Source organism: Echinops telfairi, unplaced genomic scaffold, assembly GCF_000313985.2.
Source record: "Echinops telfairi isolate 266 unplaced genomic scaffold, ASM31398v2 ScPeMD7_4225;HRSCAF=4972, whole genome shotgun sequence".
Taxonomy (NCBI): domain Eukaryota; kingdom Metazoa; phylum Chordata; class Mammalia; order Afrosoricida; family Tenrecidae; genus Echinops; species Echinops telfairi.
The window spans coordinates 20,912,564-20,924,483 of NW_022108124.1; the positions used below are offsets into that span (position 1 = coordinate 20,912,564).

General features: G+C 50.9%; 1 protein-coding gene across 2 annotated transcripts in view; it reads left to right on the forward strand.

The window, feature by feature from the left end:
• The first annotated feature begins 3,270 nt into the window (after nucleotides 1-3,270).
• The window catches only part of WWTR1 (WW domain containing transcription regulator 1), a 138,343-nt gene continuing 129,693 nt past the window's right edge, over nucleotides 3,271-11,920 (forward strand). Inside the window, exons 1-2 of one of the 2 annotated variants that reach the window (XM_045295084.1) lie at nucleotides 3,271-3,505; nucleotides 3,939-4,372. In XM_045295084.1, the coding sequence (XP_045151019.1) occupies nucleotides 3,942-4,372 (431 nt within the window). In that variant the 5' untranslated portion in view covers nucleotides 3,271-3,505; nucleotides 3,939-3,941. Of the gene's footprint in view, nucleotides 3,506-3,615; nucleotides 4,373-11,920 lie in introns of those variants that run through there. The other variant, XM_004708533.2, reaches the window with a different exon arrangement.

Genomic DNA, 11,920 nt, shown 5'->3' on the forward strand with positions numbered 1-11,920 from the left:
TGGGAGCCCTGGTGGTGCGGTGGTTTACATGTTAGGCTGCTGCCTGCAAAGTTACAACCACCAGCTCTCCCCCAAAAGATGAGGGTTTCTGTTCCCATAAAGAGTTACAGCCTTAGAAAGCCAAAAGGGCAGCTCGTGATACGCTGGCCTACAGGCTTGCTGTGGATCAGAATAGACTTGGTGGCAGTAGATTTGAGTTCTGAGTGATGACAGCTGTATTATCTCCAATTTGTAGATAAACTGTAGCTTGTTAAGTATCATTGAGTAGGTTCTGATTCACCATGACTCTGCACTGCAGAATGAAACACTGCCCGGTGCTGAGCCATCCTCATCCTGTGGTGATGCTTAGCCCATCAGTGCCGCCATGGTGCCCATCCATCCCCCGGAGGGCCTTCCTCCTTTTTGCTGCCCTTCTGCTTCACCAAGCATGATGTCCTTTTCCAGAACTGTTCTCTCCTGACCATATGTCTAAAGCACGTGCGCCAAGGACTTACCAACCATGCTTCTGCGCAGGAGTGTTTTGGCAGTTCTTTGGGACAGATCTGTTGCTTCTTCTGGCAGTCCGTGGCAGGTACTGTCAGTCTTCTTCACTAACATCAGTTCTTTTGTTGTTGTTGCTTATCATTTTATTGGGGGCTCAGACAGCGCTTATCACAATCCATACATACATCCATTGTGTCAAGCACATTTGTACATTTGTTGCCATCATCATTTTCAAAACATTTTCTTTCTGCTTGAGCCCTTGGTATCAGCTCCTCATTGTATCCCCCTTCTTCCCCACCCCCCAGCCCTCATGAACCCGTGATAATTTACAATTATTATTTTTCATGTCTTATATTCACTGATGTCTCCCTTTACCCACTTTTCTGTTGTCCATCCCCCTGGGAGGGGGTTATACGTAAATCATTGTGATTGGTTCCCCTTTCTCACCCATCTTCCCCTTCCCCTCCTGGTATGGCTACTCTCACCACTGATCCTGAGGAGTTTTTATGTCCTGGATTCCCTGTGTTTCCAGTTCTTATCTGTACTCGCGTACTTGCTCTGGTCTAGCCAGATTTGTAAGGTAGAATTGGGGTCATGATGGGGGGAGGAAGCATTAAAGAACTAGAAGAAAGATGTGTGTCTCCAGGGGTTTAGTTGGAGAGCAAATGTTTTGAGAATGATGAGGGCAATGAATGTACAAATGTGCTTTACACAATTGATGTATTGTGGTAAGAGTTGTATGAGCCCCTAATAAAATGATTTAAAAAAAAAAGAAGAAAGTCGGATGTTTCATGGGTGCTATAATGCACGCTGACTGGGACCCTTCTGTAAGGGTGTGACATCAGTTCTTTCCCTGCCTTTCTTTTGGGACCAACTAGGGCTCCTCCTTAATCAGAAGCCATTTAACGCTAGCACATCCCTGTGTCCCCATGGTGGCTGCTGTGCTGGACTGTCATTTTAGTTTGCAAAGATGCTGCTTCCCATGGACCTACCTGTGGCTACTTCCCTCCCACTTCCCTGAGCCGACCTTGGGCAGAGGACTTGCTGTCTGGAAAACAGGACATTGGGAAGGCCCGGAATGAAGTCTGTTTATCTTTAAACCTGGTCCAGGAGGCTCTTTCTCTGCTACAACCCGCAACCTGGGTGTTTCCCAGTCTGTGGGCTCCCAGATAATGGGAGAGGGGGTTCCCGTTGGTGGGCTCTGCTCTGATTTGAATCAACCGGATGAGTTTTGGCTCAAGTTTGGGCAGTCATGGGAATGCAACTATTCAGGGAAACTCAAAACAAAGCAAAAAGCCAAACAATAACGAAACGAAACCCCAAACTCACTGCCACTGAGTCTATTTCAATGCATCTTCTGACAGGTTCGAGTAGAACTGCCCCTGTGGGCTTCCGAGTCCGGTTCGCTTTTAATGGGGGGGTGGGGGAGCTTGTGGTTTCCAGCTGTAGACCATGCAGTTAGCAAACAGGCCAACTCGGGAGCCAAGACAGCAGGGCGAGCGGCTCTTAAATTCCACCCCGTCTTCCGAGGAAAGTGACCACGGGGAGGGTTTTTCTTCAAAGCAACTCCAGACCCCGGCTTTCTTTCCCTCCTGGAATGAAGGCGCACTCCAGCGTCTGCGCCGCTCTGACCTATTGAACAAACACCCCCGCGGCCTGGCAGAGTGCGGTTTCCCGAGCCTTACAGAGTGCGGTGTGAGATGGCGTAGAAAGTTCTCTCGGCATCCGGTGGGACGGGGCGCCGGGATTCTGGAGCGCAGCCAGCTTTGGAAACGCTTCCCCGTTTGCTCCTCTCAGTGGAGCAGGAGCTGCTCCGTAGGGTCTCGTCACCTCCCACTTCTCACCAGGGTGGGTCCTGCCAGGCTGAACTTCCTGCCTCTAGTTTAGGGTCTCCACCCCTCTCCCAGATCCAGCTAGTGGGGGTGGGGTGGGGTGGATTTTTCCAGGTCACTGGCATACCCTGTTTCCAGCCACAAGCTCGGTACCAGGCTCCCCAATGGCCGTCAAGAACATTCCAAACCTCCCACCACCCGGGGTAGGGGGTCCCTATCTTTCTCCCTCAGCAGCCTGCAGCTCCCGCTGTTTCTCCTTAAATCCCAGTGGCCCTCGGCGCCCCAGAAGAAAGGCCGTCTGGACTAGCTGTTGGAAGACTGCTTGTTTACGGCCCACCCATTGCGAAGCTGCTTTTCCAGCGAGGGAGGCACTTTCTGGGCACCGTCTGCGCCGCTCCAGCTCAGACAATTGAGAAGCCAGCGGCCCAGCGGCCTCCTCGCCACACCAAATATGGTCACAAGTGCTGAGCGGAGCGGCCTCTCGTGGAGAGACCGGCCTCGGTGACTCGGGGACCAGGGGCGCACGAGAGCCCGCGGGCCCTCGCAGCGCGCCGGGCGCCAGGACTTAAAAGACTTTTGGCTTGCAAGGACCATTGTCCCCTTTCCCCTCGCCAGTGAGTGCCCTCCGCCGCCCCCGGCCTCGGTTTCGGTCCACCAGCCCTTGATTCAACAGGCTCGGGCCACTTTCCCTTTGATCCCGCCCCAAGTCCGTGGTAAACTCAAAGGAATGCAGATCCGGGGCTCCACGCGAGCAGGCTGCCAGGCCTGGAAGGAGGAGGTGGGGGGCACCCGTCTCCTCTTACCCGACAAAGTACCCATCACGCCCAGGGGTTCTGGAGGCCGGGGAGGAGGGAGAAGGAGGAGGAAGAGGAGGGGCGAGCTGGGGGCAGGCGCGAGCTGGCCTTGGAGGTCATGTATAATTCAACAGCTCAACTTTCGGCCCGCCTCTTTCCCGGGGGTGGGAATGCGCTCCAAACTTTGTTTATGGGACAGTTGGGGCGGCGAGGCGGCAGCTCGGTCTGCTTAGCGAGCAGGGCATGTGAGAGCCGAAGGTCCCCAGCTGCCAGGCACCGGGTTGGGTCCAGATTGGCCCGCGGGACCCCGACTTCAGCTTCGCCAGCTCGGTTCACAGCCCAGTGACCCAGGCCGGACGCCGATCTCAGGCTGGACCGCGGCCGCTTTGCGCCCAGGTAGTTCCTGCTGGGGCGCGCCCGCTCCCCGGGCCCCGCGCCCCGCGCCCACTGCGTCCCTGGCTTTCGGAGTTCGGGACGTGGTGGTGGCTCACAGGATTAGTTGACTTGGGTTGACTTCGTGGGAAGCCTGCCGGTCCCGGAGAGCGGCGACCTTTTCTTGGCCAGCAGCAGTTCTGTAGTACCCTGCGTGCAGTTACCACCCCTCCCCCCTCTTCCCGAGAAACTTTTTTTTTTTGCTTCTTGAAAGTTGCATAATTCTCCAGGCGAGGAGGACGCCACCCCTATCGCGCTGCGGGCAGCACCGCGAGCCGGAGTGTGGGCCATCCCGAGGCGGCCACCTCGCCGTCGCCTGGGCTGCTGGTCGTCTTCCTCTCCCCCGGCTGGCTTTCCAGAAAAGGCTGAACCGACCTCCCTTGTCGTTTGTTTGCAGAAGATGAATCCAGTCTCGGGGCCCCCTCCGCTCCCGCCTCCCGGGCAGCAAGTGATCCACGTCACGCAGGACCTGGACACTGACCTCGACGCGCTCTTCAACTCGGTGCGGAACCCCAAGCCCAGCTCGTGGCGGAAGAAGATCCTGCCCGAGTCCTTCTTCAAGGAGCCGGACTCGGGCGCCCACTCGCGCCAGTCCAGCACCGACTCGTCCGGCAGCCACCCGGGGCCTCGGCTGGCGGGCAGTGCCCAGCACGTCCGCTCCCACTCGTCGCCCGCCTCCCTGCAGCTGGACCCCGTGGCGGGCGCCGCGGGCAGCCCGGCGCAGCAGCACGCCCACCTCCGCCAGCAGTCCTACGATGTGACCGACGAGCTGCCGCTGCCCCCCGGCTGGGAGATGACCTTTACGGCCACTGGCCAGCGATACTTTCTCAAGTAAGTCAGCATGGCGCGGCGCGGGGGGACGCAGAGCCAGGACCGACGGACGGCTCAGGGCGCGCACTTGCGCGATTGCCCGAAGGCGCGTGCCTTTCCCTGGTTCTTTCCCCAAGATCTGGAAGGTTGTTGGGAGCGAGGCTCTGTGTACGGGATTGATAAGGGGATCAGAGAGATTCGGCCAGAGTCCAGGGAGTCTCAAAAGATTCAGGATTTCCATAGTCCTAGAGGTGGGGGCAGCGGGGTGGCAGGGAAGTGCTGTAACCATCTCATAGGTGACTTTGATCCGAAAGTTGGAGGAGGAAGCAGACACCTGGGCCCTCTTACCAGGAGTCAGATCCCTCGAATGGGACAGCGACAGCAAGAAAAAGACAAAAATAGTCCCCGGGCGTGGGGACCAGCGAGATTCTTGTCCGTGTAGGTGGTCTGTTATCTCTGCTTCCTGGGAAGGGGAAGTCGGAAAACGGAGCAGGACCCGGTGGGCCTGACTGCTTCCATCTGGGTGACGTAATGACGGCACAGGGAAGTAATTAGCAACTGCACGGCTCAGGCGTTGTGGGCTGGACGAATCGTGTGGAAATTGGGTCAGGAGTTTCCATCACGGACACTCAGTAGACTAACATACCATAAAATCTTCCGTTCGCATTGTTTATAGTTTTATCAGGTAGCGAACCTTATGCTCAAATCGCCTTGTGTAGGAAAACAAGATTCATAAACAGGAGGGCCGATTGTTTCGTTTGCGGTAACCTCAGCTACTTCCTTTCCCTGGAAGACCCACGTTGGAACTGGAAAGGTAACCCGTGAGGCCAGGGCGGGTGAGACTCCAAGCTTAGAGGCACGTTGCGCCTGCAGTCCCGCTGGGGCAGGACTGCCAACAGCGATGTTCTTTGCCAAGAAAGGACACTCCTCTTCGAAGAACTGGCCTTCGCCTTCGTTGTGAAGCCCGTGCTTCTTCCGTAGGGCAGCGTTCACTCAAAAGTTACCGTAAGACACAGCATCGTGAGTGTGTGATTGCTATGAGTCTATCCTGATAAGAAAAAACGCAGTGACCAATGGGGTTTAATCTCCCCAAAGGCCTTCACTCATCCCGGTGGTCAGTTCTTGTTCTTCCCCTGCCCCAGCGCTGTTGCCATCCGGTGCGAGCAGGAGTTCTTTACTTTGTAGCTAGAGCTGGTGCCATGCTGAGAAGCCATTGTCCTGAAGCAGACTCTGAGTATCATTGGGTGCTCAGCCGGACCCTTGGACATGCCTTCTCTGCTGAAGAGCAGGTGGAAGTCAAGTAGGTGCCTGCAGACATGCTAGCTTTTTTTTTTTTTTTTTTGAATGCAAAGACATTGTGGTTTGAAAACCCAAATCAGAAGCCACAGGGGTCAAGTCTATTCTGACTCTTAGTGACTTTGTAGGACGAGAAGAATGCCTCTTAGGATTTCCACAGCTGCCCATCTTTATGGAGGAAGCAGACTGCCTCATCTTCCTCCCATGGGGGGATGAGGGAGGTGGCTGGTGGGTTAGCAGCTGAGCACTTTACCTTAGGGCAGTGGTTCTCAACCTTCCTCATGCACGACCCTTTCATTACAGTTGCTCGTGTTGTGGTGACCTCCCAAACCATAAAATTATTTTCGTTGCTACTTCCTCACTGTCATTTTGCTACTGTTAGGAATTGGGCGACACCTGTGAAAGGGTCGTTCGACCCCCAAAAGGGGTCGAGATCCACAGGTTGAGAACCGCTGACTTAGGGCATCACCTGGGCTCTTAACAAGTACGGGCCTATCAGTTTACTTCAGTGGGGATTGGACTACTTTATTGTGACTTGTCAGCAAGGAGATTGGTAAGCAATGCAACTTTGAAGGAAAACTCTTAATAAATTTCACTAATTTTCCCCAGCAAGTTGGGGAGGGGGGAGGCAGAGAGGGCCTTTCTTGGTTTCAGAAGGAGCCTTGTGCCCTCACCATAGGGTCAGCTGTTCAAACCCACCAACCTCTCTTCGTGAGTCATAGAGATTTACACACAGGGCCAGTTCTACTGTGTCCTACAGGGTTGCTATGCGTTGGAAGCAACTCGATGGCTGTGAGGGTCCTTTTTAATTTTAAATGAGTTCGACACTCTTTTGAATACCCAGACACACAGTACATGATCTATGATCAACATAATTATGATGGCTATTAAATAGATGAAATAGGGAGTGAGCTTACTGAGTAGCAGAGGGAAGCTAGGGAAAAACAAAACCCAAACAAGCATCAAGCAAACAAACAAAAGCAGATGTCCTTTTATACATGTTATAAGAGATTGGAGTTGCTCTGAACTGTGTTTGGTGAAGCAAGGACAAGGATGGAAGTCCTTGTCCCCCAGCTGGGTTTAAAGTTGCTGTTCGTCCGCAGACAATGTATCCACCTTGATGCCCGCAGACAATGTTATGTATCCACCTTGGTGCCTGCAGACAATGTATCCACATTGATGCCTGGGCTGGCAGTGAAAATGACTGCTGAAACAGATCTAAGTTGCAGATTGGCCGCCTCTGAAGCTATCCTTGGAAGCTTTGGTCCAAGCGTCTAAGAAAATGAAACGATCATGAATATTGTCTTTTGGGACAAGCCATCTGCCAAGTGCTCTCCGAGTTTCTTTCAGAGCCCTGTTTCAAGTTGGGATCAGGTCAGTGTTTTCGGTCAGAGTGTGTTACACAGCCTCAAAAGGCAATGTCGTGCGGTAGGTGGAGTAGAGGTTTGTGATGGCGACGGGCCCTGAGTTAATTTTCACAGAACCTACATGTTACTTAGTGCTCTCATCTATGAAATGGGGCCAGCAGTGAGTGCCATTCTGGACTCTGGGCAGTTGAGGTGAGGGATTTGAAAATCAGAAACCAGATGATTTGAGCATTGACAAGGGACAGGTTGCTGTGGTTGTGGTTGTCTGTCTGTCTGGTGGTTTGAAAATGGAGGCCAGGGTAGGGAATGAGCTGTGACTCTCAGTCATGAGGCTATTTAATGGACCTCTGATCTTATCTACCTACTTACCAAGACAAAGCAGCCTATCAGCCTATATTGAAGGAGCCTTAAAAGATTTTTGACATTTTTCTCCAGTAAGATGGTTTCTCGCTATGATGGAATTGCCTTTTGCTGTCTCTTAAAGGGCCCCTTTACTGAACATCCATGCCTTCTGTGGGATTCACACACTTCTTTCTGGTACCAGGTAACGGTAGAGCAATTCCACTGTGAAAATGCGTGACCCCTTAATATGGCTGTAGTCTCCCCTGTCCTCTGAAGCTCAAGAACCAGGCTGGGGGGCGGAGGGGGGGGTGTAGGGGGGGTGACCCACTGGTTTAGAGCAGGAGTCACATTAAAGCATTTTAAAAGTTTCTGATTATAAATGGGATATATGTTGATTGAACCCATGCTGGAAAATAACTACAGAGAAGAAAAGGAGCTAGCTACCATCAAGTTGCGAAGGCCTTTTCCATTTTTACCTTTCCTACAAACATTCCTAAAGAAAACTTTTCAGTTGATTGGCGTTTCTATCAAGAACAAGTAAATACATTCCACCCGTAAAGGGATACAGGCCTCAGAAACCCAGAGGGGCGGTGTCACCCTGCCCTACAGGGTCGCTAAGCATCAGGATCAACTCCCTAGCAGGGTGGTTGTTTTGTTTTGTTTTGTTTACTGGCTTCAGTTCCTCCAGTTATAACATCTGGTGACCACTTGCAATTTTCAGCATTCATTTTAGTGTTTTACCTTTCCTGAGATGTATGGCACTGCATTCTTTTTATGAAAGTCGTCTACGGACGTGGTACCACACCGGACAGCACAGAAGGACTTTTGTTGAAAACAATGGCTTTCTTCATCGTCTCATGGCTCACAGAGGGATCCTTTTAATTTATTTGTTAACTGTTTCTGTACTTAATTCTGAGATGGTTATCTCTTTAACCCGAAGTAATATGTTTTTACCACTCTTTAAAAATATTTCATGGTGTTTTCCATGAAAATTTACACAGCACGTTGGCCAGTATCGATACATATTGTCACGCCATCCGGAAGGACATCCTGCTTGGTAAAAGTAGCAAAACCCAAAGCCGTTGAGTTGATTCCAACTCACAGTTACCCTAGACAGGGTTTCTGAGACTGGCAGGTCTTCCTGGCAATTGACAGCTTTCTCTTTCTGAAGTGGGGAAGTGAGCGTCCGTAAACAAGAGGAAGCCTCTCCAAGAGATACATTGTCACCGTGACTACACGGCAGGTCCCCACACAGGAACCTGCCGTGGTGGGGCTGGTGCAGAAGCAAGCAGTGTTCCCTTCTGTGGGATACAGAGTTCAATACGCTGGACCCGAGTCCATGTCACCTGACAAGAACAGCCTACACACTGTTGAGTGACGTTTGTGACATTTTCCGCAGCGTGGCAGCATTTTTTCCTAAAAATTGGGCTCTGGTTGTTCTGTCTCTGGTGCTACAGTCTCCTTATCTTCGCATCTTTGCCTTCAAGTAATTGCTGACCTTCGGTGTCACGTTGTTGTTGTTGCTTTTCGCCACTCTTCATTGATTTACTAACTTTTAATTATACACAGGAGAGTGGAACATCTAGCTCCTTACCCTAGTGTTCTCCCCTGTTCAATTTGATATGTAGATTCATCTTATTTATTTGTAAGGTCATGTTTCCCGTGTCTGTCAACTTCTGTCAATTTGGGAGTATTTCTTGACTGCCGAATTTGTCAGTCAAGGATGCTTGGGTCACTACTCATTCCACAGCTTAGTTTGCATCAGGGATGCCTGAACGCGGCTAGCCCTCCGTGCTCAGAACTGATCTGTGCTTGGCCCTGCAGCCTTTTGTCCTCCTCCGTGGTAAGGTCGAAGCTATGTCCTTTATGTGTGGGAGGATTGGGTGTCAGGATTGTGCTCTGAGACAGAAACCTGTGCTAATCACAGGAAGATCTATTTGGACCAGAGTCAAATGGAGTCTCTTTTTCTCACTCTTCGTCAGTTGTTTAGATTCAACCCACAGCATCTTCTAATCTCTATACATTGATCAGGATTTTCTTGAAAGATTTTTTTTTCTAATTTTTATTCCTCCTGAAGAGTTCCTCAGTGATAGGTCTTTATGCATTATTTACCTGTATTAGGATCTAAAACTTATCCAGGTTTTAATCCCATCCCTTCAGTCTCCTGCAGCCCAGCAGCTCTCTGGGGCCCTTTGGCTTGGTGCTCTCGGGGCCTGCACGAGAGGGGTCATCCTAGCAGTGCCCTTCTCTTTCCTCGGGGGCTGGAAGCACTATTTCCCTTTTGCTTCTCTCCTCTTTGTTTTGTTTATGCCCACATTTCACTGAGTGCACCCTGGAGTAACGTCTTCAGAAATGGTTTGTGGGACCTCCACTTTTCAAATCCTTTCCTCTTTGAGAAACAGATGCATGTCCTTAAAAAAAAACCACTGTACAACTTATTTTTTTCCTGTTAGCCTTTGAATGCAAATATAACGTAGCTGCTCTCCTAAAGGATCGTTCATCCTTCACCCAATACCCTGTCCTGTAGGGTCACTGTGAGTCAGCATCAACTCGATGACAGTGGGCGAGACACTGCCTCCAGAGAAGCAGCCCCAGACCCGTGTGTCCAGCAAAGAAAAAAATGCATCTATCTATCTATCTATCTATCTATCTATCTATCTATCTATCTATCTATCTATCTATCTATCTATCTATCTATCTATCTATCTATCTATCTATCATCTATCTGTCTAGTATCCCTGGGTGTTTTCACATGTATTCTTTTAACCCTCACAGTGACCCTGTGACCAGGGACATATTATTACCTCATCTTACTATTGAGGAAACAGATTAGGTAAATAGCCCAGGGTCACAAACTGGGTGACTGACAGAGAAGGGATTAGAATGGGGTGGTTCCCAAACCCGTGCCTTGCCCTCCTGCCCTGATGCCTCATGCCACGTATGTGCCCATAATGAGGCCCTATAATTAGGTATTCCTAATGACCAGGTAACTCAGGAATGGTGGATGGAGCATTCGAGTTTGCTTCTGAGCTCAGGATAGGTGCTCTGACCAGAGCTCCCATGACTGGAGAAACAGAGATGGTAAAGAAAGAAGCACAGCCAAACTGAAACACTAACCAAACCCTGCCAGGCGTGGAGAGCAGGTCCCCAGTGCCTATTCTGGTTTTATTCGTATCAAGATTTCCAACATTCACAAATAACAACCCTCCCCACCCCCCCTCACCACCCACACACATAATTTTACAGGGAACAGGGAGGCCAATGGCCTCCCAACACCCAGTTACCGTCAGGCTCGGGTGTATTGCTGAGGGCTGGTAGGACAGGGTTAGTTAGATAATGACTGTAAAGTGTTTCAAGAGGAAAAAGAGCTCAGTTGCTTCTTCCTGCCTTTATAACTGTGGAGGCTGGCAGAAACGAACTGTGGTAATGAAGTTGAGGCAATGGTAGATCTCAGTGTGTTGGCCACCTGAGTGTTCACGCCATCGAGTTGATGCTGACCCACAGTGACCCTACAGGACAGGGTACTGCCCCTGTGAGTTTTGGAAACTGTCACTCTTTATGGGAATAAAAAGCCCCGTCTTTCCCGCCAGTTGAGCAAAGGCTGTAAAAATCAGAGCCTTATATAGAAACTCCTCGCACTTCTTGTCGCTCAATCACCTGTCTAGTCACAGGAGATAGTTAGTGATAGGGAGAGCGGAATCACAACACCTAGAGGATAGTTATTTTTTTGTTGTTATTTTTTTAAAGTGTGAACAAGATTTGTAGTCGAAGTCATCAGCTAGTGGGTGGCAAAATATTGAGGGGATGGCAATTCTGCTGGTCAACAGGGCACCGGCAACCCTGGGGGCATGGTGTTATCATTGGGCTGCTGTTCACCCCAAAGTCAGCAGTTTGAAACCACCAGCCGCTCCAAGAGAGAAAGACAGGGCCTTCCGCTCCGGTAAAAGGTTCCAGTCTCGGACACTCACAGGGGTTGCCGTGAGCCGGAATCAACTCGGCGGCAGGGAGTTTGGTTGGTCTGGTTTGGGCGCTGTCGGTGTGGTAGTGTGGTAAAGGGCTGATGGAATGCTCTTTCCCACAGTGATTTCCACTGGAACCCCAGCCCATTCCGATGGTTTGTCAGGAGGTCTGGAATGTGCTGTGCTTCGGCCCTTCCCTTGGAGATTCCCAACACCCATGAAAGACTCCGCAGTCAGTTATCAGGAACGCTGTTCAATCCCACCACCTACCCAGGCGTGCCCTACACACCACACTCTGGAAAATGTTTTGGGCACCTTCACCACCATGACCGTGGCACCACAGTGTTTCCCCTCTCAGCATGTTCTGTGCCTGCGCGTTTCCTGTTCATTGATAATCCTTGGTGGATGTGTCTGTCGATTACCAATACTTACCAAGCACAGGACACTGAGACTAGAGAGCTAGAGCAATGGTCATACTAAATGTCAGATGAGAGGGCTGTAGATAAGAAAGCCAACAATTAAGGTACAGTGCGATCACACTACCACCCTGATTTTATGAAAACAGGTTGTGTGTGTTTGTGTGAGACACACACTCAGAGAGAGAG